The following is a 24,637-nucleotide window of genomic DNA, read 5'->3' as shown; positions in this document are numbered from 1 at the left end:
ATGCAGGAAGAGCAGCAGCACACAGCCTGGCCATACCCCACATTCTGTATCAGCTTCTTGCCAGCACTGGATCCAGCCCCAGGCTTTACTCTGATCCTTGGATCCCTGCAAGAGGAGAGCCAGGCTCTGCAGAGACCCCATTCCCCTTCCTTACCTCCCAACCTACAGTACCATAAAACACCCTGAGGTCACAGTACAGACCCTGTCAGCTCCTCAGCACAGCCAAGGCACCCAAGAGCCCTGTGCTTCAACACACCACGCAGCCAGGACAGGCAGGCCACAAGATGCCTCTGAAGAAGCGCTGTAACACCAGAACCCTCCTCCTCCATTGACACTGGACAAGCTGTCAGTCAAGGAGCAGCAGTGCTCAGGTAAAAGGCAAAGCAAGGAAGATGAACCTGGCAGTGCATCTCAGAGGGGTGAAGGAACCCAGGCAGGTTAAGAGTGTAGTGGTGACAGAGGAAAGAGAGCAGGTGGAAGAAGGCACTCCGAGGAGGGAGGTGCGGTCACAGGGTTCGTTCAGAACTGCTCACAGAGGGTTTTGAAGCCCGGCTGAAGGCTGGAGACAAAACCAAGCCCCTGGCCCGTGGGGAACAAACCCCACTTCCACAAGACCCTGTGCTCACACAGTCAGCGTTGACACCACGGGGCGCGCACAAACCCACCGCCCCTGTGCTCACGGCAGCCCCGGCGCTCCCGAGCCGGGCACGGGGCCGCGCTGCTGAGCGACCGGGCCCGGCAGCAGGCGCACGCCGAGGCTCCCAGCCCGGGCGCAGCCCCACTAGCGCCTCACAGGGCCTTCGCGGAGCCGCCGGGGAAGGCCAGCCCTGCCCACGCGTGTCCCGGCGGACACCGAGCAGCGCGCCCGGCCGCGCCAGCTCCGCCCGCCCGCGGGGACCTTCCGCCTCGCTCACGTGACCGGCCCCCCACGTGATCGCTCTGGGGGAGGGCGGGCCGCCGTGCGCCCCGCTACTCGGGATTGGCGGAGCCGTGGCGGGCGCCGCGCGGCGATTGGCCGGTCGGACCGCCTATCGCCGCGGCGGCGCTTGGTCGGCCATGGCGGCGGCGCGGCGGGCGATGCTCTGGACCCTGGCGGTAGCAACGCTGGCGGCGGTGCTGGCGCTGGACAACGGGCTGGCGCGGACGCCGCCGATGGGCTGGCTGCACTGGGAGCGCTTCCTCTGCAGCACCGACTGCGCCGCTGACCCGCACCGCTGCGTCAGGTACCGGCGGCAGCGGGCGGGAGTGCCGCGGGAGCGGGGTGTGGGGTGCCGGCCCGAGGGAGCCCGGGCACCGACACTGGGGGTATCGGGGCCGCGAACAGCCGGCCCGGTGCGACGCTCCGCGGCCCCGTCCTCTGGCACGCGGTGCGCCTTTCCCGCACCGCTCTGCCCTCCGTGCGTTCGCGGCAGCCCAGCCCCGTGGCGGCAGGGCGGCGTCGCTGCCGTGCCGGTGCCAGAAATCGGGCTGCCACGTTCTCCGCTTTCTCTCCTGGCCGCGCTGCCTCCCCGTGCCCAGCGAGCAGCTCTTCGTGGAAATGGCCGACGTGATGGCTGCCGAGGGCTGGAGGGACGCAGGCTACGAGTTCGTCTGCATTGACGACTGCTGGATGGCCCCGACACGGGATGAACACGGCAGGCTCCAGGCTGACCCAAAGCGGTTCCCCAGCGGGATACACAAGCTGGCTGACTATGTGAGTGCCACCCGCCATCGCACAGGGCAGTGACAGCAGTCAGGGACCAGGCCTGCCGCCGCACTGGAAGCAGGGAAGAGGGAAGCCTGGGTGGGGAAAGGCTGCATAGCTGCTGAGATAAGGCCTTGCCTGCTGGAGTGGGGTTTTACTTCCCTTGCCAGCCCAGCTCCACTCCTCCTGTCTTGCGGCTGCCCCAACTCTAGTTCTCTTTCTGTCTGCATGCGCAGGTCCACTCCAAGGGGCTGAAGCTGGGAATCTACAGTGATGTTGGGAACAAGACATGTGCTGGCTTCCCTGGCAGTTACAACCACTACGACCTGGATGCCCAAACGTTCGCCTCCTGGGGTGTGGACCTGCTGAAGTTTGATGGCTGCAACTCTGACACGCTGGAGCTGCTGGGAGAAGGTAGGCATGGGCTCGCAGTGGCACTGTGCCATGGGGTGGGAATATTCTGCAGGCAGCAGCAATTCTGGGCCCAGGGTGGGCTCCAGGGAGTTGCTTTTCTCTGAGCATACTCATTTAAGAGATTTGCTTACAGAAGCAGGTATGAGACTCTGTTCTCAAGCCTGAGGTAGCGAGTGTTGCTGGCCCAAGTGTTTTTTTTCCTGTTCAGCCTCCTAGAGCTTTTACTGGTATGCACAGCTTGAAGAAGCAGCTTTCTCACACCAGAGACCGCATCATGCCAAGCAGAGAAACATCAGCTGCAGACTCTGGGGGCTCTCTGTGCAGAATGCTGCCTCAGCTCTTAATGCTGCAGAGGCTGTTCCCTTCTCCAGTGCCTTTACTGGAGAGCTCAGAGCATTTCACACACTTAACCCCTAATCGCTTTGATGATGCCATGTCAACATGGATCAGCTTGAAGTTAGAACAGCTTGTGCCAGCTGTAAAAAGGGCAGTTATCAGGGCTTTTAACTGAAGAAAAGTGAAGGGAATTCTGGCCTGAAAACCCTACTGGCGTTTTCATTTTAAAGCATGCCAGTGTAAATCCTAGTTCAGAAGTTATTTCCACACAGGCTGGCAAGCCAGCAGCTGGAAGCTCAGTAGCTCACTGTACCAAGGGGGCTCAGCCACAGACTCTCTGTGCGCACAAGCAAATTCCAGTGCCACAGGAGCAGATTTGTGGGAAAAACAATGCAACTCAGAAGGCAGTTTTCTCTTGACTGGGTTCTCGCTGCTGGCACAGTCAGTACCATGGTGTTTGGCAGCAGGAATCCTGCACACAGTCCTGGCTCTGCCTGGCAGGGAGAACCTGCCCAAGTGACAATCCCATCAAAGCCAGTTGGTGGGGTATATGCCAGCTGCTGCAGCCAGGAGCACAGCTCAGCACTGTGACAGCTGAGATAAAAGCTCTTGTTGGCTCATATGTGTAACCCAGACAGAATCCAGTTGTACTGAAGCAGTTCCAGGGGGGAGAACAGACTTTTCATTCCCTCTCTGCTGATTAAGAGGGGCTCAACAGGGCTCTCTGGGGACAAGGACAGGAAAAAGCTAGTGCTTTTGCATTCCTGTCCAGTTCATATGAGGCAAATGCCTCATAAGAACGTACTCCTGCAACATTAGCCAGTGAAGCTGTACCCAGCATTTGTATTTCCCAGGTATCTAGAGGAAAAAATGCCACACAACAAAACTGCAGCCTCTTCCCATGGCTGTATGTACAAAGAGATCAGCAGTCTCAGAGCAATAAGCCTGCCCATGAGCTAAAGCAAAGCTGTGAAAAAGCTCACCTGTCCTTGGGAGGCAGGAGACTGGCTGCAGACTATAAGCTCCCCTGTCCTCCCTGTGGTGTTTCAGCTTCAAGCATGTGTTAAGTCTTGATTTTGCAAGAGTTGAACTGGAACACGAACCTGTGACATTAGATTAGTTCCTCTGTTTGACCAAGTTCCTCTGTTTGACTGTAACCTCTGTCCTCTTCCTTTAGGTTATAGGCGCATGTCTCTGGCCCTGAACAAGACTGGAAGGAGCATTGTGTACTCCTGTGAGTGGCCTTTCTACCTGAGGCCCGTGCAGCAGGTAAGGAGTGTTTCCCAAGGCTTATCCTAGGGCTGAAAGTGGGAAGAACAGAAAAGCAAGGAGGCTGTTTTGCAGTCTTAAGAGAAACTTGCTGCTCTCTGGGCTGACGGAGAACGAGACACTAAGGTGGAGGAAAACAAACAAAACCACTTTTTCCTCTAGAGCCCTTGAAGTATACCCAAGGTGAATCATTACTCTGCTGAAAAAGAATTCAGTAGGATCCTGCAGTATGAAGGCAGAGCCCAGCTGGAGGATGCCACAGAACACAGCAGCATCCACCTGCTTTCTGTCTCCAAGGAACCAAGCAACAAAACATTGGCAATGCAGAGACACAGCTCATGGGTAGTTGGTGTTACTCCTCCTGGATGCAGAGAGCTGCAGACTCAGCCTTACAGTCACTTCAAGAGACCATGAGAGAGACTTTAGGACAGCCTATTTAATAGGAATTCTCCATATTGTTTACTGACAGGTTTCTGCCAGCCAGGGTCTGTGACCAACTTGTTGCTCTCCACCCACAGCTGGCTTCCCCTGTGCCACCGTGACAGGATGCTGCCATTCCCTCACACTGCGAGTTAAATGCATTAGTCAAAGGGTGTAAAGCCAAGAAATGGCAGTAATTACTGGGATGTCACAGTTTAATCCTACTGGCCCCATCACACCCTCAGTAAAATAGCGCTCAAAGGAATTTTCTAACAGCTAGGTGGCCACAACTATTCTCCCAAGGGACACAACAGCGTTGTCTGGAGCATGGCAGACTGGAATTACTGGACGCAAGGCATCCTGGGGAACCAACATGCACCAGATCATCCAGATAGCTGGTGATGGAAGGTGTTAACATAGTTCTCCCTGAAATTATTCCTGATTCCGTCTAGCTTTGTATGTGGTCTTGTTCTTGTATAGCCAGGCTCTGTGGCTAACCACACTCATTGTTTTGGCAGCCCAATTACACAGAGATCAAACAGTACTGCAATCACTGGAGGAACTTTTTTGATGTCTATGATTCCTGGAGCAGCATCAAGAGTATCTTGGAATGGACAGCACTTCACCAGGACAGCATTGTGAAGATAGCTGGGCCAGGGGGCTGGAATGATCCTGACATGGCAAGTAGAGTGATGCCCACCTCCCTTGCAGCACCACCTTTTCTCAGCTGTAGGGTGAGAAGGATGGGAGGGAGAGAATCGAGGAGAAACGCTGAGGGGAAGGGCTGTGATGGGGCCCTAGGATCAGGAACTTGGTCCCTGTCTGGAAAGGGAAACAGAACTAGAGCTATGACAGTACTAAGGAAGCACTGTCTCTGGGTAATGCAGTCTGTACAAGCAGTGCCTGTTCAGAACACAGGCATGGCAGTGGGAGAGAGTCTCCACAGTGCTGATCTCCCACCAGAGGGAAAGCCCCTGGGTGCCAGCAGTGCAAGGAAGGAATAGCTGCATCCAAAATCAGATTCTTAAAGGCTGCCTAGCCAGTTAAGGATCCTTCTTTACCTCTACCAGTGGTTCATCCTAAATTGCCACACTAGTCATGCCTTGCCTTTTCCAACAAGTTGGTCCTGCTCCTGGCACTCAGCCTATCTAACCAGACCCCAAATAAGGGCCCCACCCTCAGCATCCTGTGACTTACCAGTGCTCAGGTTGGTGGCCCAGTTTCTCCTTGGCAGGCAGCGTTGCCAGGCATTTTTGTTTTCTTGTCACAGCTGGTGATTGGAAACTTTGGGCTGAGTTGGGACCAGGCAGTGACTCAGATGGCGATGTGGGCTATTATGGCAGCTCCTCTCTTCATGTCCAATGACCTGCGGCACATTAGTCCTGAGGCCAAGTGGCTGCTCCAGAACAAAGAGGTGATCGCCATCAACCAGGATCCACTGGGCAAGCAGGGATACCAAATTGCTAAGGTACAGCAGGACTGGGCTGGGGGTGTGGTGTGGGGCGCAGGCATCCAGCATCCTCAGAAAGGGGACACTGGGGCCACGTGGGGTATTAAGGAGTGCTCAGGGTTGGGCAACAGGAGCCCAGTAAGCCTACTTGTTCCTGAAGCCTGCTGAAACAGACAGGTGTGAAGACCATCAGTTTTGCCTCCCCTAACAGAAGCCCTGGGTTTATTTTATCCTTGGCAGGACAAGAACTTTGAGCTGTGGGAGCGGCCCCTGTCTGGCCAAGCCTATGCCATGGCAGTGCTGAACCGGCAGGAGATTGGGGGACCCCAGAACTTCACCTTCTCCCTCACCTTCCTCGGCAATGGACTGGCCTGCAACCCAGCATGCTCCATCCACCAGGTCCTGCCAGCCAGCAGGGACTGGGGCGTTTACAACTGGGTCTCTTCCCTGAGCGTGGAGGTAAACCCAACAGGCACCGTGCTGCTGAAAGTAGTGGCACTATAGGAGGCACAAAGACAATAATTTTGTAAGCCTCAGTGTCTAAACTTGTCACAAGAAGCCTGTCTCCTTCCTCCAAGTGGGGGTGCCTTTGTTCTCTCCTCAGGCATTCACTACTTGAGTGCTTCTACATGGGCTTTGAACCTTCAGCCTAATGTGACAAATACCCATCACTCCATCACCAAGAGATAAGAGAGAAAGGGGTGCTGGTTCTCTGTTTACCCTTTCTCTGGCATCTCACCTAACTCCTTCTCCAAGGGGCTGTAAGCACCCCAGCAGGGCAGCAACTCTGTTAACACCCACTGCCACTACCAGCCAAAGAAATGCAAAGGATACATGCAGCATTTTACAGCTCTCCTTGAGCATTTCAGGGACCTTAGAGAAACATGCCCTGGCTGCCTTGCTCTTGCTTTGCCAGGCTGGGGCATAGAGTCCAAGCATAAGAAAAGCTGCTCCTGGCTGCACTGAAGAAACCCAACACCCTCCTCAGAGCATGGAACACCTGACAACTCAGGGACTGACCTAAATCACTGCACTTCTTAGCAACTGCTTTCTTGACAGCTGCCTGCTTAGTATAAATGTGATTAAGTATCATGCTTTAGGACTCAGCTTTTGAGGGTTTCTCTTTACCCCAGGACTCTTGATCTCAAGAGTGGCTGTCCTGATAAGTTACCATCATTTAGATGGTAATTCCCTCTCCACCCTTCGTGGGGCCACTGGGGTCCCCTTCCTCAGTGAGCTACCTTCCAGAAGTACCGGCGTGCTTGCTTTCCACTGCTGACAGCGGCCTTTAGGTTGAGTAACACAGGTCCTTCTAAGACAGGAGATGGATACTTAATCACTTATGCAACCATCATGTACAATTATGCTGACTACTACATAATCAGAATATCTTAATTTGTTCTTATTTCTGTGATTAAGCACTTTGATTAAAATATCCCTTAAAAAGGCTAAGCTTTTTCTTAGTTCCACTGTGCAGGAGTATGGCATGGTATCTGAAATTAAATCAGGTTTTAGAAAACAGGCCAGTCCATTCCAATCACTTGAGTTCTTGTGAATCATAGAATCGTTAAGGTTGGAAAACACCTCTAAATCATCAAGTCCAACCATCAACCCAACACTACCATGCTTCCCGAGCCATGTCCCCAAGTGCCACATCTACACATTTTTTGAAGACCTCCAGGGATCGTGACTCCACCACCTCTCTGGGCAGCCTTTTCCAATACCTGATCACTCTTTCAGTAAAGACTTTTCCTAATGTCCAATCTAAACCTCCCCTAGTGCAACCTGAGGCCACTGCCTCTCATCCTATCACCTGGGAGGAGGGACCAACACCCACCTTGCTACAACCTCCTTTCAGGTAGTTGTAGAGAGCGATAAGGTCTCTCCCCTCAGCCTCCTCCAGACCAAGCAACCCCAGTTCCCTCAGCTGCTCCTCATCAGACTTGTTCTCCAGACCCTTCCCCAGTTTCATTGCTCTTCTCTGGATACACTCCAGCAACTTGATGTCCTTCTGAAGGGCCCAAAACTGAACACAGTATTCGAAGTGGGGCCTCACCAGTGCTGAGCACAGGGGCACGATCACTGACCTGCTCCTGCTGGCCACACTATTCCTGATACAAGCCGGGATGCCATTGCCTTATTGGCCACCTGGACACTGCTGGCTGCACCTCCAGGTCTTTTTCCACCAGGCAGCTTTCCAACCACTCTTACCCAAGCCTGTAGCATTGCCTGGGGTAGTTGTGACCCAAAGGCAGGACCCAGCACTTGGCCTTGTTAAACCTCATACAACTGACCTCAGCCCATCGATCCAGCCTGTCCAGATCCTCCTGCAGAACCTTCCTGCCCTCAAGCAGATCAACGCTCCAGCCTAATCTGGTGTCACCTGCAAACTTATTGAGGGTGCGCTTGATCCCCTCATCCAAATCATTGATAAAGATATTATCCCCTCATCCAAATCATTGATAAAGATATTAACCAAGACTGGTCCCAAAACTGAGCCCTGGGAACACCGCTTGTGACCAGACACCAGTCACAAAATTTGTGATGATGACTACACACGGCGCTCAGTAAAGCTGACACAATGCGGCCATACAGTCCATCTCCCTGGCAGAGCATAAAGCCACTGCTGCTAACAGCAAACAGGACTTTGAAAACAACAATCACATCAGCCAGTACTGAATAAGCAAAAATACAAGTTTTGTTGTTGTTCGGTAACTGAGCACTCTCAGTGCCTGTGAAGAGGCATTTCTCCATCATCCAGCTCTATTTCCACTACAAGAAAATTACTCTTAAGAGAGCTCCACATTGTGTTCCCAGCACCTGCTGACAGTGGACTTCCTACTCACAGTCAGCACACTGATATCTCAAGTGGATGATCCTGTCTCACTCTTGGTAGCTACCCATCAGTCACCGCTCATTTGAAACTTCAGAGCTGTGCTTGGGCATTTTCTTTTAAGCAGCTGAGGCCTGTCACACCATCACTTTCAGTGCAACAGCATGCAGCTGGGAGAACTGTGGGCATGAAGCTGTCACTTCCCTGCACACAGCCACTGCACACAGGTAATAGCTGAGCTGCAGCATGTAACTGGTGCCTAATGGTGCAGGTGACACTTCATCAGATGAAGCCCTGCACACTAAACTGCTCCAGGGCCTTTGCTCATGCATTGCCCCTTAGGGCAGTTCAACTGTTCCCCATTTGTAAAGAGGGGCCTACAGCCAAGTGCAGGGGCTGTTTGGGGGAGGAGTTTGGATTACTCTGGCCCCTTCTGTGATTAAACCATTGCTGGATGCAAGGAATCTTATCTGCCTCTCCTCTCAGGCAAGGACTTGGAAAAGAAAAAAGCCTACTCAGGCCACTCCACCTCCCCAGCCCCACCCCAATCACTACTTCATCTACCAACAACTCAAATTCACCACAGCATTCCTGGTATGGAACCACTACAATAGAGACAAACTGTTTTAAATGAAACAAGCTGCAGAAGTTTAGAGAAGGCCCTTTTGAAGGCAGCCTTCTACCATGGAAGCTCATAAATAAGCATGGAGAAAAGCGGCAGCACAACACTCACGCAGAGAAGTCACTGGTGCAAAAATCCATCAGAGCCTCAGGCTCTACATATATTCTAAAACACCTCTTGGTAACACAGTAAAGAGATCCCAGCCATAGGCAGGGCTTCTTCAAAAGCCTTCAAACAGTTCATTTACTAAGCAGCTTTGCAAGTAACACCTCCCTGTTGGGTTGATATAATTACAAGTCCCACCCCACCAACAAGAGAAGATAAACAAAAACAAGCAACAGATCACTTCCAAATACTTTAATGTGGTCTGTAGCAACAAGTAGGATGGAGCTTAGAACTGGATCACCTGGCCCTGTAAGAAGGAAGAGACGAAGCAAGTTTATTCACCACCAAATGTCACCACCCTTTCTCAGCCACCCTTGGTACACAAACATACCTTTCTCTTCTTGTCTCCTCCCAGTTCAAAGTGCTTGCACCTTTTAATGGCCAGCATCCTCTTGGACCTGCAGTTGGGCTCCACACACTCCAGCCTCAGCACAATCTTCTTTGTGGTCTTAGCCTGGGAGGAGAGGAGCAGACCGTACCAATGAACGAAGTGCCCACAAGCAGACAAATTGCTGCTCTCAGGAAAAGCCTTTTATCTGCACTCCTGAAGATTCAGCAGCTTGTTCTCAAAGTGTAAAGAAAAAAACCACTACCAACACAGTTAGGCTCCCTCCATTAAAAAACAGAAGGCACCTTAAGGACGAGTACAGGAATATAGCGGATCTGTACCTGCACAATAAAGGACACTAGTAAAAGGACTTAGTGGGGCAGGGCTGGTCCCCTGCAGAGATCAGCCACGCTGGAAGAAAGTCTGTGCTAATGAACATAACAAGGAACGGGTACTTCTGCAGTGTGGGAGAACAGACTGGCTTCTGACTGAACTGACTGAACAGAAGTTCAGCAGAAAGCCAGACAGAAGAAACACCTCAAAGCAGCACCACTGACAAACTTTCCCCAGAAGCAGTGACACAACATGCTCAGTGCTGACCTGCAGCTACTGAGAAGTCAGATGAAACCCAAGAGACTAGAGGGAAGAATCCAAAGCTGCGAGGCTACTGGAGCAGCTGGACAGAGCTGTAACCACCAGTTATAAACTTCAGCCAATCATCCATACAATGCTGACTGGGAAGAAACAGAAAAGGGGATGGCAATGTACAGGTGGAGAGGGCCAGGCTGCGAGAGCAGTATGGCTGCCTTGTATAGCCAGCTTGTAGAAGTATTTTCTGCAAGGGCTCCCCACTTCCTGGCAGAAAGTCAACTTGAAAAACTGCTCTCATGTTTTTCTTCTTGCTGGAAGACTTCCTGAATGCCTCCAGTGGAATACTGGGGCTTTCCAGCAGTGAACCAAGTAGCTCTATAAGCATAACTAAACAGTTTAGACAGAAACTGTAACAAATCAGCTCATTGGGTTTTGCTTCCCTGCTGTGAATACCACAGATTTTGCCCTCACCAGCTCTCTGGCATGAGGTATGTAGAGGCACAGAGGGAAAACATGCTGCAAGGCTACAGTTCCAGGTACCTACACTAAAAAGAAAGGATGACAGCAGCAGGTTTCTGCAACTCATCTGTAACAGAATGCACTGCTGCCCTTCCACTGCTGCTTTGAGACTCAGGAAAGCTGTAGCTCTCATTTTTACTGGCTCAGTGACATGGATTTCCCTGGAGACAGAAGACTGCAAGAAAATAATGTCATGTTCTATAGTACCTCCAGGAGTTGGATGTGCTTCGCTTCTGTCATACCCTTGTCAGTGAAGGCAGCCTCACTATGCAGAGCCTCACAAATCCATCAGAAATTTTCAGTGATAAACTACTGACACTTCAGGAACATAAGCAAAGCAAGCAGAAGGCTCACTTTCCCTTTGCTGTACTTCTCCCCTTTGGCAAGCAATGAGGAAAACACTCCTTTCATCAAAAGCATCACTTCCAATAAGACCCCACTCCCCTGCAGCATCAAGGCTCCCTACAGAACCTGCTCTGCAAGCACACGCTACATCACTCCTACAAAAAAACCTGAGTATCTACATGAGACAGGAGCAGCAGGGAAGATGAGCAATGCAGATGGCAAACTTACACTCCCCAGACAGCACTGCCATAACAGCTCGAGCACAGGACAACCACAAGGCTGCAGGAGGCTTAAGTGTCCCTCTTCAGCTGGGCATGTGGGTTGCCAAGAAAGTTCCAGGAGCAGCACTCACCTTCTTACGGAAAATGGGCTTTGTCTGGCCCCCATAGCCGCTTTGTTTCCTATCGTAGCGTCTTTTTCCTATGGGAAGAAATGGCTCTGTTTAGGCAACACCTCAAAACATACTACAAGCACAACTGGCACTCTTACCAAACCCCAGAAGACCTCAGCCTGCAGCTGCATAACCCATCAGAAGCAATTCCCCCTTCTTTAACAGCTGTGTGCTTGGCTCACAACCATTGAACACCCGGGCCCCACGCAACTTCCCCGGGGCCATGCCCCAGAGCGCCCCTACCCTGGGCGTAGAGGGAGTCCTTCCCCTTCTTGTACTGGGTGACTTTGTGCGGCTGGTGCTTGCCGCATTTCTTGCAGTAGGTCCGGCGGGTTTTCGGGACGTTCACCTAAAGGACCAGAGAGAAGCCGGTCAGCACAGCCAGCATCCGCGCAGGGAGCTGGATAGACGCGACGCCGTGCTCCGGGGCCCCCTCGCCCCGGGGATGCCGAAGGCACTCCGGCCGCCCTTCCCCTCCTCTCCAGGAGGCCTTGCACCATCATCCCGGGCCTACAGCCTCTCCGGCCACCCCGACCCAGCCTAGCGGCTGGCCAAGAACACAGCGCAGCGGCCGGCGCCTCAGGCGGGCGGAGTGAGCCGCCGTCGCGGCGGATGACAGCAGATAACAGCGGACCCGCATCCCGCTCCCGCCAGCACTCACCATCTTGTCGGGTGCGGCCCGAAGAGAAGGGGCGCCCCGGAAGCGGAAGCAGATGGGATTGGCGTACCATAGATAGGAGGGGCGAAAGGAGGGCGAGCGGCTCATCAAGCACTGGGCGTATAGCGCTCTCTGCCGGTGGGAGGAGAGCGGGGCGATAACCCTGAGCGAGGGCCGCGGGGCGGGGGCTGCGGGCGCGGGGCGCCAGGGTGTAGCTGGCCTGGGAGGCTGTGGGGTGCGCAGGGTGTGGGACGTGGGAAGCAGGGGCAGGCAAGCAGCCAGCAGGACCATGGTGCTGCCCCCCACCTGCCCCACAGCCCTGCTCCAGTCCCGCTCCCGCGCCCCTGGCGCCGTGTCCAGGCCCCGCGGCCCTGCCGTGCAGGGTAGGCCCTGCAGCGGCCGGAGCCCCGGCGCCCACGCGGAGGTGGCCCGGCTGTCTCCAGGGGGAAACACAGCTGCTGCTTTTGAGTCAGAAACAAAAAAAAGGGGAACCGAAAGGGTGGGGTTGGCCGGCCCCGTCCTTCCTCCCTGCGTGACCGACCCCACCGTGCCTCCCTGCCTTCCGGCTACCACAGCTACCCCAACCCGCCGGGCTGGGCCGCTCGGGGCGGGCGAGGGGCGGCGGGCGCAGTGGGACCCTGGCTGGCCGGAGCGGTGGCGGGAGGGCTCGGTGAGTGCACTGGGGTGCAGAGGGCCCGGGGGAGCCACATCCCGGCACCGCGTGGCACGGAGAGGCGCGGCGGGGAGCACGAGGGTGGCGGTAGCCTGGGTGCTGGTGTGGCCCTGTTACCAGTTAATGTCGCTCAGGGGGAGCCACAGCAGCAGGAGGTGGGAGCTTCCATGCAGCACCTGTGGTCTCCTTGGTGGTGCCAGGGGCCATGGTGCCGGCTGGGGGCAGGAGAGCCATCCTTGGCCCAGGCCACATGCTGCCAAGCTGCAGGTGAGCCGAGCTGGGAAGGGTCAGTCTTGTCCTGCAGCCTGGCCAGCTGTGAGCAGGTGGCATCTGACCGGGGGTGGGACAGCTGCCATGGGGCCACAGTGCCAGGGGCCATGGGGGTGCAGCAGAGCAGGGCAGTGGCGTGGTGCACGGGTGCCAGGGACCCCAGGGCTGCACAGGAGCAGGAGGCCAGCATGTGGTGTGGGTGCCAGGGGATCTGGGGCTGCAGCAGATCATGGGATCAGGGTGTTGTGGGGGTGCCAGGGACCCCAGGCGTGCTCCAGAGCAAGGGGTTGGGTTGCTGACAGTGGCTTCAGCCGCTCCTTGCTTGTGCCTTTTGCAGTGGGCGTTGCAGGGGTGCAGCTCTGGGTTTGTTCCCATGCAGGCATTCCCTCCTCTGTCTCTCCCACCCTTCATCTTTGTCACCCTCCAAGCTGCACCTGAAACATGGGGGCTGTGGAGTTTGCCCTTCCCGCTTGCCCTGAGCATGCCAGCTCCCCAACAACCAGTGGTAGCAGGCAGGCTTGGCTCCTTAGCGGGACCCAGGCAGAGGCCAGGGAGCCTGCTTGTGGTAGGTTGGCCCTGGAACCATGGTGGGGCACAGCGTCCAGTGGCATGGGGCCAGCAGTTTGTGCCAGGCCCCATGGTGATATCAGAGCACGCTTGGCCAAGGTGTGACAGTGACAGGAAGTCACATTAGCTCGGGGGGGGGCGACACGACACACAGGACATGCTTCCACCCACCCACTCACCATCTCTGTTGTCACGGTGCAGCAGTGATGGCTAGCTGTGGGGGTGAGTCCCATGGGGCACCCACCACCCAAAAGGACAGGCAGGGCCAGAGCAGGGCCAGTGGCAGTGCCACGTAGAGGGAGGCTGTGCCATGCTGGGGACAAGGAGGCAGTGCTGGGGACAGGGAGGCTGTGCCATGCTGAGGCAGGACAGCCCTGTGAGATACTCATCATCCTTTCCTCCCTGGTGACACTGTCCCAGAAGACACAGTGAGGATGTGTCCCATCTGCCTGGCACTGCTGGTGGTGACCCAGCTGCTGTGATTCAAGATAAAGCTTCTGGGGTTGGGATGGGCTGGAGCCTGGGGCTGCTGTGCTCAGGCACCATGTCTGTGCAGGGGGGGCAATGGGAGCCCTCCTGCTCTTGGGGCGCAGGACTGGCAGCTGTGTTTTATAACTAGGGAAACAGAGGCCTGGGGCTACAGGTGGATGCTGGGGTTGTTCTGGGTTCACTCACCACCCTGCCAGCAGTCTGGGTCAGTGGCCACCCCGCCCACCTGCCCTGTCCCATCCCCAGCAGGGACCCCAGTTGCCTCCTCCCCAGGCATGGATCAGCCCACACACAGAGGCTGCTGTTTTTTCTAAAGACTCTGACAACTCATTTTTTAAGTTTTGTTTTTTTAAACCACCCAAACAAGCCAGAAAGGCCCAAACCAATGAGGGCCACAGGAGAGGGAAGGGGGGATCCTGGGAGTGGGGAACCCTGCTTGTCCTCAGCCTCTCTGGCTATAGCCACAGCAGCGGGGCAGGGTCAGCACTGCAGCAGCAGGAGCTGTGCTGAGAGAGTCTGGGCATCACCAGCAGATGGAGGGATGCCCCTGCTCCTGCCCCCAGCCTGCGGCATGCCCTGGAGAAATGCATAGCAGATGGGACCAGTTCCTGGCATCTTTGGTCCTCACCTGGTCCCTGTTGTGAGTGAGCCAATGTTTGTGTCCTGGGCGGGGGGAGGGGGCAGACGGGCTGCTTGGCCAGGTAGCAGGGGCTCAACCTCTGACTCTGACTCACCTCTGAACCTCCCCTGGAGGAGATGGGCTGCAGGCAGCAGGGGAGGGAAACAGCTTCTCCCAGATTGCCCTCCAAAGCTGTGTTTGTAGGAGGAAAAAGGAAAAAGGTGGAGGTGGTGAAGGTGAAGGGGGACCAGGGCTTGTTAGGTGGTTGGGGCAGGAGATATGGAGGAAGGCTTCAATGGATCATAGTTCAGCAGTTGCTCTGTGTAGCTCATCAGCTCCTCATTAGGTCCAGGCTGGAGTCAGGTGTTGGTTACAGCCCTCAGAGCAGGAGTAGCCCACAGCTCCAGCTGCACAATGCCTGGGTGCAGTATGGAAGGGCACAGGGTGAGATGGATGGGTTGCTCCAAGAGATGGGCCAGGGCAGATTTCCAGCCCCCTGAAGGCAGGGCAGCAGTGGGATATGAGCCTCTCATCTGAGCCCTTTCCTGCCCAGACCATCCCTACAGTGGCTGAGGAGGAGAGCTTTGCTGAGAAGTGCTGGTTGCTGGCTGGAGGCGGCCCTTTGAGCCAGGCCTCCGGCGAGCACTGCTCACAGGGTAGGAAAGGGGTTTGAGCATCGTCCCTGCACTCCTGCAGGCTCCATCGACACAGAGGGAAAGGATGACTTTAGGGCTACTCCGTGCTCTTGGCAGCACAGCACTGCAGCTATTTGCACCAGGACCTACTCACAACTTTTTAGGGACTGGCCTGCTGTGGCTGTCCCTTGTAGACTGCCAAGTCAGCACCTCCCCAGCACGAGGTGCTTGTGGTGCGGCAGGAGGAAATGGCCCACACAAACACACATGCACAACGCTGGAGGGGAGGAGAGAGCCTGCGGGGTGTTGCTGCTTAGGCTCTGCTCTCCTCCCCGGGGCTATGCTTCTTGCAGCCTCCCTGACTCCCTCCCTCTCCAGCTGTCTGCGTCCTGTGTGTCTGTGCGCACACCCAGAGGGCCCCTCCAGCTTCCGGCAGGAGCTGAAGCCAGCTGGGTGGTGCCTTGGTCCACAGCCTGGCATCAGAGAGGGGACGGGGGAGAGAGAGGTCACATCACAAATACCCCACACTGACCTGCCTGCACACCTCTGCAGCTGATTCCCCCTGTGGGGGTTGCAGCACCTCCTGGCTGCCCCTCAGGCAGGGAGGAGAGTGCACCTGAGCGAGGTCCAGTGGTGGGCAGGTTTTTGGCTGAGCAAGTGCCGTGCTGGTGTTGTCCTGCCCACAGCAACCCAGCAAGCACGGCGTGAAGGAGGCTGGTGGGGCCAACATGGCCAGCGTCATCCTGGAGAGTATCTTCTTAAAGCGCTCGCAGCAGAAGAAGAAAACGTCTCCCCTCAACTTCAAGAAGCGCCTGTTCCTGTTGACAGAGAGCAAGCTGTCCTACTACGAATATGACTTTGAGCGGGGGGTGAGTCGGCAGCCTCAGGGCCACAGGGGCTGTGCTGTGGCAGTGCCTGTGAGCCACCAGTTGTCCCTCACCAGCACCCAGCCCAAGGGGTGGATGGACAGGGATGGTGGATGGCTTGAGTCTTCCTGGGTCTCTCCCTGGCAATTGTTTGGACCAACCCCGTCTCTTGCAGCGCCGGGGCAGTAAGAAGGGCTCAGTGGACATTGAGAAGATCACCTGTGTGGAGACGGTGGTGCCTGAAAACAACCCTCCCCCCGAGCGGCAGGTCCCGGTAAGGAACATCCCAGGGCTCCTGCATCTGCCCCCTGTCTGCTTGCTGGGGCAGTAGGGAGAGTTACCCTGCCCTGGGGTGGTGGGAATGGGGGACAGCCCTGCTGGGCATGGGAGGCTCTGCACTTGCAGCCCATACCATACCAGGGGTCTAGCTTGATGCGGAGCAGGGGGATGCCAAAGGCTGTGGGTTCCAGGGGAGATGCCAGCAGCTGAGCAGCAGGATGTCAGCATGCATCTCTGCCTCTGTCTTCCAGAGGAAGGGAGAGGATTACAACAACATGGAGCAGATCTCAATCATAGAACGGTTCCCCTACCCCTTCCAGGTGAGTCCTCAGTGCACTCCCTTTGCCGGTCTGCTCTGCCTGGCTACAGGGTGCTGGGGGGAGGACCCCGGAGGGTCCAAACATGGCATTGCTACCCCAGTGCCAGGTGTCACTCAGATGTTTGGGGACACCCTGCTGCTGCCCATGCTGTGTGGGGCAGGCAGGTGAGCCTCCTGAGGAATTGGAAGGAGGCTGCTTCAATGGAAACCTGCTTCTGACCTCCATCCTGCCCCTTTGGTCTCCTGGCCGATGCTGGAGACCAGCTGCCTGCTCAATCCCCAACTCAGCTGCCTGCCCCTGCTGGCACCCAGCATAGCCCCTGGCACACTGAAAGTCAGAGAAGGAAGTGGAAAGTCTCAGGGGAGGGGGCTTATTTATAACCTTTCCGTCATGGTCCCACGAGCATGGTGCAGGGCCAGCATACACCGGCAGGGCTTGTGCTCTGCAGCAGCTGCTCAGGGTGGCCAGAAGCCTTGGCTCCCCCAGTCCTCCCCGGGAGACCCCTGGCCAGGGCACTGAGGCATGTGGTCCTGCAGGTGGTATATGATGAAGGGCCCCTCTACGTCTTCTCTCCGACAGAGGAGTTGCGCAAACGCTGGATCCATCAGCTGAAGAGCGGTGAGTCTGGGGGCTCTGTGGCTCCCTCAGAAAGCAAACACAAGCAATCGGCTGTGCGTGCGGCACAACCCAGAGTGCTGGGTTTCCGGGGGCTCGCTATCTTGTGGTTACGTTATCCCATGTCTACGGAAGAGTGAGTGCTGATCAGAAACTTCTCCTGTGATGAGCGTACTCATAAGGCCATGCCCCTACATGCACACCTCCTAACATCCCTGAGCTGATGCCAGCTGCTCCTGCCCCAGGGAGGCGGACCCTCACCTCTGTTACCCTCTGACTTCTGCAGCACTGCAGTCACTTCAGCTGAGGCTTCTTGCTCTCTTGCAAGCCTACTCCAAATTAGCTCAAGCAGACTCAGAAGTTATTGAGGGCAAGAGGAAATAGCAGATGTGGCCACACAGCTGTACTGGCATGCAAGGCAGGGTTAGAGCCCCCAGTGCTTTAGGAAACATGGGTGAAAAGCCTGCTGGAAGCCAGGGAGCATCTCTCCCAACCCACCCCAAGTCTACTTGGTGCTGCTGAGGTAATGCTTAGCTGCACGTGTGCTACCTCCTCAAGCTGAGAGCATGTTGCAGCAGCACTCCGCAGAGGGGCTCGGGTGCTTGTAGTTGGACAAAATCTGCTGGAGCTGCCTGTATGTGTCTCCTCGTGCATGTGTATCTTTCTGTGGCTTTGTTCTGGTAGGGTGAGATTAGCTGCTCGAATTGACACAGGGAAGTTTGCCTGAGCAAGGCGGAAGCAGAGCAGGCTGATAACGGGGAAGTCGGTTATTTCACGAGACCCCTGCTGCTCTGTCCTGGCAAGCAGCCAGCCTTCTCCCCATTTCCCTGCTATGGGAGGGGGGTTGCTGTGGCAGCTGAAGCTGGTGTAAAATCCACAGGGAAAAGGGGGGAGAAAATGCTGGTCTTCAGCTGCCAGGATGCCCTCATCCTGCCCCACCAGTGAAGGGGCTCTCTCTACCCTGTGGAGCTGTGGGCCAGCACTGTGCCACAGTGGTGTTTAGGCACATCCAGTTGTCCCTCTAGCTTGGGGCAAAGTATGAGGAAGCTGGTTGGTGCCTGCCTGGCAAGGGAGCAGTCTCCCAGCAAGTAAAGTCTCTGAGCAGGCAAGGGATGGTGGCAGTGCCCTGCTCTCCCCATGGACAAGCCAGGCACAGCACTGGCCTCCCTCCCCACTTCTGGAAAAAAGAGGGTTCAAAAGAGCTGCAAGCTGTGGTCCTCAGCAGCCATGGGGATGCTGGATATTTTGGCTGGCAGGAAGGCTGGTCACAGCAGGACCTGGCCCTCCAAGCATGCTTGTGTCCCTTTGCAGAGCTGCTGAAGAGCTTTGATCAAATCTGAGAGGAAAAGCCTGGTCCTCCCCAAGCTAGGGATTTTGGTGCATGGGGTTTGCATAGCTGTAGCACCAAAACACGAGCGATGAGTTGAGGGAAACCTGAGCAGCAGGGCCGCATGCGACTGTATCGGTCGCACAGGAGAGGGTGAAATGATTTAGTGGGGCTGATCGTCTGTATTCAGGGAGCAGAGAGCTCTCTGCAGCGGACTGAGGACACAGCCCTGGGTCACACACATCTCCGCTCCTCTGCCACAGTGATCCGATACAACAGTGACCTGGTACAGAAGTATCACCCCTGCTTCTGGATTGACGGCCAGTACCTGTGCTGCTCCCAGACAGCCAAGAACGCCATGGGATGCCAGATCCTGGAGAGCAGGAATGGCAGTAAGACACCGGGCACCTTCCCCTTGCCTTGTCCCCAGCCCCTGGGGACCACCACAGCATGACACTGCGGATCTCTTCTCACCTTAGTCCCTTTTCTGTTCTGAAGGTTTAAAAGCTGGACGATCGCATCGCAAGACAAAGAAGCCTCTTCCCCCCACTCCTGAGGAGGACCAGGTAGGGGCCAGCATCAGCATGTGGGTTTATTCCAGGGTGTTTAAGGAAGGGTCTGTCTGGGAAAAGCCAACACATTCAATGACTGGCAGGGCTCTGCTCTGGCGGGTGATGTCAGGATGGTGCCCTAAGGGAGAAGGAACTTGAACGAGGGGATGGAGCCCAAAGGCCTGGAGGAAAGGCAAATGATCTCGCTGTTGAGGTTCCCCAGGGGGAGCTGGAGAGACAAGCCCTGATATAGGGTGGAGGAGTCACAGGTTAAGCCAAAAAGTAGAGAGAAAGCACTTATCTTTTGTGAAGACAGGTCTCCAAGGGGGAAATATTGCAATAAATAGTGCTGATGGGGGGGATTGGCCTCCTGGTGGAGATATATGTGGGAGCTGGGAGCTGAGATGAACGCTGCGCTGACCTGGCCTGAGCCAACTGCCGTGCCAGGCCTGGGGAGGATCTTGCCTGGGAAACAGTGTGTCTGCCAGCCTCACCATGTCCCACGCTCTCCCTTGCTCTGGGGAAGATGGTGATGAAGCCCCTGCCCCCCGAGCCAGCCCCCAGCACAGCAGGCGAGATGAAGAAGGTGGTGGCCCTCTACAACTACCTGCCAATGAATGCACAGGACCTGCAGCTACAGAAGGGTGAGGAGTACTTCATCCTGGAGGAAAGCCATCTGCCCTGGTGGAAAGCCCGTGACAAGAATGGGTAAGAGCTCCCACTACCTGCAGCACTCGCCCTGCAATGGTGTCCTCTCCTGGTGCCAAGGCACTGGTGGGCAAACACACCTCTTCAGCATCATGGGGGTTAGGACAGGCTGCCTGCGGGCTCCCGCATGGGATGGCACATGAAGAGAGTGAGAGACTGAAGCAGGCTATGGTATCAGCCTTCCCCAAGCATGAACCCAAATGGGTTTTTGCCAAAGTTTTTGAGCCCATGTCTACTCAGCATTCTGGGACAGGAACCTGCTTTCCCTTTGGCGCCCTCCATCAGTGTGTGACCAGCCCCTTTTCTCCTGCAGGAGGGAAGGATACATCCCCAGCAACTATGTCACTGAAACCAGCAATTCCCTGGAGATCTTTGAGTGAGTAAGAGAAGGTGCAGGGACATGGCAAGTAGTGCTTGGTCGGACACTTTTTACATTCAGTTCTGTTAACGTGTGCAGCCTGCGAGCCCAGCCTGGCTGGGTTGCTCTCCCTCTTGCATATCCTTCGAGAGCCTCTGGCTGATGACAGCCATCCCTGCCCTGCGCCCTGCAGCACCTGTCCTGGCTGGGCTGGGGTCAGACCAGGCTGGGGACAGCAGTGGCTGTGATGATCTCCCTGATGGTTGTGTCCTTGTTCCAGGTGGTACTCAAAGAATATTACTCGGAGCCAGGCAGAGCAACTGCTCAAACAGGAGGTAAGTGTCGACTCCCTAGACTGGGTCCTTTCTACACAGCAGCCCTACGTGGCCTGCTGAGATGTTGTGTCCAGCATGGGACCAACCCTGGCTAGCACTGGAAGGGGACTGTCGCCCCAACAGCCCCAGGAACCATCTCTACCCCAACGTGACCTCCTCCTGGCAGGCACTTCAGCTCTTGGCAGGCACTGGAAGTAGGACTCCTCTGACTTACTGAACCCTCTCCAGCCATGCTGCGATCTGTGATCTTCACTCACTTTAAGTCTTGCCTGTAACAGTCATGCCTCCCCACAACTACTCCATCCCCTCTCCCCTTTCTGTTTTAGGGTAAGGAAGGAGGCTTCATTGTCCGAGACTCCACCAGCAAGACAGGGAAATACACTGTCTCCGTATATGCCAAGTCCTCTGTGTAAGCAGATATAGGAACAGCTTGTTCCTACTTCAGAGGGCCTCTCCAGGCACCTCTCACCCTCTGCCTATCCTCCCCATGTCGCTTATCCCATGTACTGTCTCTCCAGAGACCCCCAAGGCATGATCCGTCATTATGTTGTATGCTGCACCCCCCAGAATCAGTATTACCTGGCAGAAAAGCACCTGTTCAACAGCATCCCAGAGCTCATCACCTACCATCAGCACAACTCTGCCGGTCAGTGTTTGGGGAACAGAGTGAGGCCAGCAGTGTTTTCACTGACACAAGAGTACCCTCCTCTTCCTGCGATGAAGGCAGGCGGCTTGCATTCCCTGCTGGAATGTGGTGGCTAAGCATGGTGTGGCAATCTACCTTTTTGTGTTTCAGGGCTCATATCCAGACTGAAGTACCCTGTGTCTCAACACCAGAAAAGTGCTCCTTCCACAGCTGGCCTCGGCTATGGTAAGCTGGCCTGGGCTACCTCACGGTTCCCTGGTTGCAGGGCCTGTCTCTACCGGCAGTAACTTTCCAGGACTGGAATCCTGGCTGTCCCATGGCAGCAGGGCTCACAGCCTTCCCAGGAATCACTTCCTAACACTCACTGGCTCTCTGGTGACAGTACAGACCAAGATGTGTGACAAGCTACTTTGTTCCCCATCTTCTGGAGGAACAGGTCTCAGATTTCAGTGATTTTTTGGGGGATGTTTTTTCAGACAGCACATGCTTGTGAGCTCTTCTTGGGCTTGCTGGATCAGATGACTAGGAACATCCTGCAGGGAGGTCATCTGCACCCACATTATGCTTGCACTTTTTTTCTAGGGTCGTGGGAGATTGACCCAAAGGATCTGACCTTCCTGAAGGAGCTGGGGACAGGGCAGTTTGGCGTGGTGAAGTACGGGAAATGGAGAGGCCAGTACAATGTTGCTATCAAGATGATCAGGGAGGGCTCCATGTCAGAGGATGAGTTTATTGATGAAGCCAAAGTCATGATGTAAGTGGTGAGCAGCCTACAGGTCAGTGCTAGATATGCCTTGCAAGAATGGGTGGTGTGGAGGGACAGTCTCAGGCAGCCTCACACTCTGCAGAATGCATCTGAGAACCTACTGCCTTTATGATAATTGCCTGGTGAGCTTTTCCACCATTGGCTGGGCCAGGAGCACATTCTCTTCCCAAACTCTCTTTATTCATAGATGCTGCTTTTGCTGCTTGGCCTTCTAGATGCTCAGAATTGCCCTTCTTGCACCCAACACAGGAACCTGTCTCATGAGAAGCTGGTGCAGCTCTATGGGGTCTGCACCAAGCAGCGTCCCATCTTCATCATCACTGAGTACATGGCCAACGGCTGCCTCCTGAACTTCCTGAGGGAAACTCGGCGGCGGTTCCAGCCTGCTGAGCTGCTGGAGATGTGCAAGGACGTCTGTGAAGCTATGGAGTACCTGGAATCCAAGCAGTTCCTGCACCGAGACCTGGTAGGGCTGTGGCTGAAGGACACACCTCCAGCTCAGCAACAGCCACAGCGTGCCCTAGACAGGGCCCAGCTAGTTCATGAACATGAGGAGAGGCAGCTCTGCAACCTTCTCTGCAGAATATCCCTCTAAGCTTCCCTGCCCACCCGAGCATGGGCAGGATGTTCTTGAAGTCACTGCTTTGCAGTGAGTTAGCAGAGATTGCAGAAAGGGTAGGACTAGGTCATCTTCTAGGGGATGTGAGATGCATTTGTGAGTAGGGCAGGGTTTGTGATAGGCAGCACAGGCAGTATCACTGGCTCAGACATGAAAAGGGACCTCTCAACCCCCATGAAAAGCTGAGCCTGCAGCTTGTCAGGCCTGGGCTGGCATTGCCAGCTTGCAGTCCTGCTAGGTGCCATACCTGATCTCCTCCTGGTGCTGCTTTGTTCAGGCCTCTGGAGGCCTCTCTTGCTCTCTTTGCTGAGGACTTTGTAGCTTGCCCCAATTCAGGTGAACCTACAGGACAAAGTGAGGAAAAGTAAGTGCGTGGGGGTGAGATGAAATTTCAGATGGTACAGGGGGATGGAAGATGCAGGAGCAGGTAGGAGTGACTGCCTCCATCTCTCCATCCACAGGCTGCTCGCAACTGTTTGGTGAACGACCAAGGAATTGTGAAAGTATCAGATTTTGGCCTTTCCAGGTCTGGTAGATAAGTCTGTGTCACCTTCCTGTCTCTTCTGCACTTTAGTCTTTCTTGCCACCATCTTCCAGCTCTGCTTTTCCTCTGTCTTTTCCTGTCTTTCTGCTTCATCTATCTGGCTCAGTCTTCTGTCTCTCTACTTTCCACCCTCCCTTTCTTACTTCCCCCATCCCTTTTCCCCCCCTCTTTGCTTCTTTCCTCACCTCTAGTCTCCTGGCTGCAGCTTTCTCTCCACATCCCCTTTTTGCTATGCTTATGTTACCCTATCCCTTCCCCAATCTTGACTAACATATACTTGTTTGCAAAGAGCATTTCTTCCTGTTGAAACCTATGTGGAGTGCAACCTCTGGTCACTGAGAGCTGTTGATTCCTTTTGGGCTTAGTCAATTGCATGGAGGGGTGATATGTGAAATCCAAGACAGGCACCCTGATCTATTTATCTGCTGCAGGTATGTTCTAGATGACGAGTATACAAGCTCCATGGGGTCAAAGTTTCCAGTGCGGTGGTCTCCCCCCGAAGTGCTTCTGTACAGCAAGTTCAGCAGCAAGTCTGACGTCTGGGCTTTCGGTAAGAGCACAGCATTAATGACTTGGAGGTTGGCAACAGAGGTTGCCCCAACAACAGTGAGCCCCTCTGCAAACCAGCTTCAGGCACAGGTGCTGCTGTGCCATGAACTTTCCCTGCCATTTCCTGTTACAGGTGTTCTGATGTGGGAAGTTTACTCTCTGGGAAAGATGCCTTACGAGAGGTTTAATAACAGTGAGACAACAGAGCATGTCATCCAAGGCCTGCGCCTGTACCGGCCGCAGCAGGCCTCGGAGCGGGTCTACGCCATCATGTACAGCTGCTGGCACGAGGTAAGTTGCTCTGACCCTCAGTGATCCCCTCGAAGCTGCCCTGTGGGGGCTGGCATGGCTCCGTGGCTCCCCTGGGGTGCAGGGAGCAGAGGGGCTGTTGGCAGGCTCCAGCAGGGCTTTCCCTTCTCACACGGCAGAAGGCTGAGGAGCGCCCCACCTTCACCACGCTGCTGGGCAGCATCCTGGACATCACGGATGAGGAACCCTGACCCTCGGCTGGGCCGGCCCTGACTGCAGACCCCTGCCTGGTGCTGGTGGCTGATGCCTCTGGGCTGGTGCTGCCCTACCGCCTGCTGGGACGGACCTGCGTACCTAACGCTACTGCAGCGCCGCTGTCACGGACATGGCACCGGCCACCCCCGGGCAAGCAAGGGTCTGAGGGGCCCTCACGGCCGCCACCGCAGCCCGTCACCGGCAGGGCCTCTCGCAGCCAAGGACAGAGGCGGGGCCCCGGCCAGCCCCGGGGCCGGGCTTCGCAGGCGGCGGCGGGCCGGGCCTGTGCACAATAAACAGTTCCCACTGCCGACGCTTCCCAGGCTGCCGCCGCGCACCGGCTCCGCCCCGCCGGCAGGGGGCGCGCGGCGG

General features: G+C 55.6%; 3 protein-coding genes and 1 long non-coding RNA gene across 6 annotated transcripts; 2 read left to right on the top strand and 2 right to left on the bottom strand.

Moving 5' to 3' along the window:
- Positions 1-1,016: 1,016 nt before the first annotated feature.
- GLA (galactosidase alpha) lies at positions 1,017-7,025 on the top strand. Its single transcript, XM_064463128.1, has 7 exons — positions 1,017-1,223; positions 1,519-1,693; positions 1,921-2,098; positions 3,612-3,703; positions 4,642-4,803; positions 5,394-5,591; positions 5,814-7,025. Exons 1-7 carry the CDS (start codon positions 1,057-1,059, stop codon positions 6,075-6,077), a joined length of 1,236 nt encoding a protein of 411 aa, XP_064319198.1. The 5' UTR covers positions 1,017-1,056; the 3' UTR covers positions 6,078-7,025.
- Positions 7,026-9,370: 2,345 nt separating this feature from the next.
- Positions 9,371-12,316, bottom strand: RPL36A (ribosomal protein L36a). 2 transcript variants are annotated; one of them, XM_064463123.1, is made up of 5 exons: positions 12,029-12,316; positions 11,611-11,716; positions 11,329-11,396; positions 9,525-9,647; positions 9,371-9,440 (listed from the first exon to the last, which is right to left on the bottom strand). In XM_064463123.1, the coding sequence occupies exons 1-5, from the start codon at positions 12,314-12,316 to the stop codon at positions 9,420-9,422; spliced, it is 606 nt and encodes a 201-aa protein (XP_064319193.1). In that variant the 3' UTR covers positions 9,371-9,419. The 2 variants fall into 2 exon arrangements, with proteins under 2 accessions (XP_064319193.1, XP_064319192.1); XM_064463122.1 differs by lacking the exons at positions 9,371-9,440; positions 9,525-9,647 and adding an exon at positions 10,171-10,806.
- Positions 12,315-24,542, top strand: BTK (Bruton tyrosine kinase). 2 transcript variants are annotated; one of them, XM_064463118.1, is made up of 19 exons: positions 12,315-12,695; positions 15,965-16,147; positions 16,320-16,418; positions 16,615-16,743; positions 17,280-17,361; positions 18,949-19,077; positions 19,184-19,251; positions 19,763-19,944; positions 20,258-20,320; positions 20,583-20,637; positions 20,964-21,046; positions 21,156-21,283; positions 21,434-21,508; positions 21,866-22,037; positions 22,299-22,515; positions 23,130-23,194; positions 23,644-23,762; positions 23,895-24,052; positions 24,190-24,542. In XM_064463118.1, exons 1-19 carry the CDS (start codon positions 12,315-12,317, stop codon positions 24,259-24,261), a joined length of 2,460 nt encoding a protein of 819 aa, XP_064319188.1. In that variant the 3' UTR covers positions 24,262-24,542. The 2 variants fall into 2 exon arrangements, with proteins under 2 accessions (XP_064319188.1, XP_064319189.1); XM_064463119.1 differs by having other exon boundaries at positions 16,675-16,743; positions 24,190-24,539.
- On the bottom strand, positions 14,424-23,027 carry LOC135315358 (uncharacterized). Its single transcript, XR_010374814.1, has 3 exons — positions 22,916-23,027; positions 15,811-16,096; positions 14,424-14,835 (listed from the first exon to the last, which is right to left on the bottom strand). It is a non-coding gene; the product is annotated as an uncharacterized LOC135315358 (long non-coding RNA).
- Positions 24,543-24,637: the final 95 nt, after the last annotated feature.

This window comes from Phalacrocorax carbo, chromosome 11, assembly GCF_963921805.1.
Source record: "Phalacrocorax carbo chromosome 11, bPhaCar2.1, whole genome shotgun sequence".
Lineage (NCBI taxonomy): Eukaryota > Metazoa > Chordata > Aves > Suliformes > Phalacrocoracidae > Phalacrocorax > Phalacrocorax carbo.
The sequence above is the reverse complement of the archived record's forward strand: the minus strand, read 5'-3'. Positions and strand labels throughout refer to the sequence as shown.

Coding starts and splice junctions, on each gene's coding strand:
- BTK (XM_064463118.1), top strand. CDS start 12,315: ATGGTGCTGCCCCCCACCTGCCCCACAGCCCTGCTCCAGTCCCGCTCC. Junction 21,284..21,433: donor CCATCAGCACAACTCTGCCG/GTCAGTGTTTGG, acceptor TTTGTGTTTCAG/GGCTCATATCCAGACTGAAG. Junction 22,038..22,298: donor GATGAAGCCAAAGTCATGAT/GTAAGTGGTGAG, acceptor CACCCAACACAG/GAACCTGTCTCATGAGAAGC.
- RPL36A (XM_064463122.1), bottom strand. CDS start 12,316: ATGGTCCTGCTGGCTGCTTGCCTGCCCCTGCTTCCCACGTCCCACACC. Junction 11,717..12,028: donor GGGCCGCACCCGACAAGATG/GTGAGTGCTGGC, acceptor CTGGTCCTTTAG/GTGAACGTCCCGAAAACCCG. Junction 11,397..11,610: donor GGACTCCCTCTACGCCCAGG/GTAGGGGCGCTC, acceptor TTCTTCCCATAG/GAAAAAGACGCTACGATAGG.
- GLA (XM_064463128.1), top strand. CDS start 1,057: ATGGCGGCGGCGCGGCGGGCGATGCTCTGGACCCTGGCGGTAGCAACG. Junction 1,694..1,920: donor TACACAAGCTGGCTGACTAT/GTGAGTGCCACC, acceptor CTGCATGCGCAG/GTCCACTCCAAGGGGCTGAA. Junction 4,804..5,393: donor GCTGGAATGATCCTGACATG/GCAAGTAGAGTG, acceptor TTCTTGTCACAG/CTGGTGATTGGAAACTTTGG.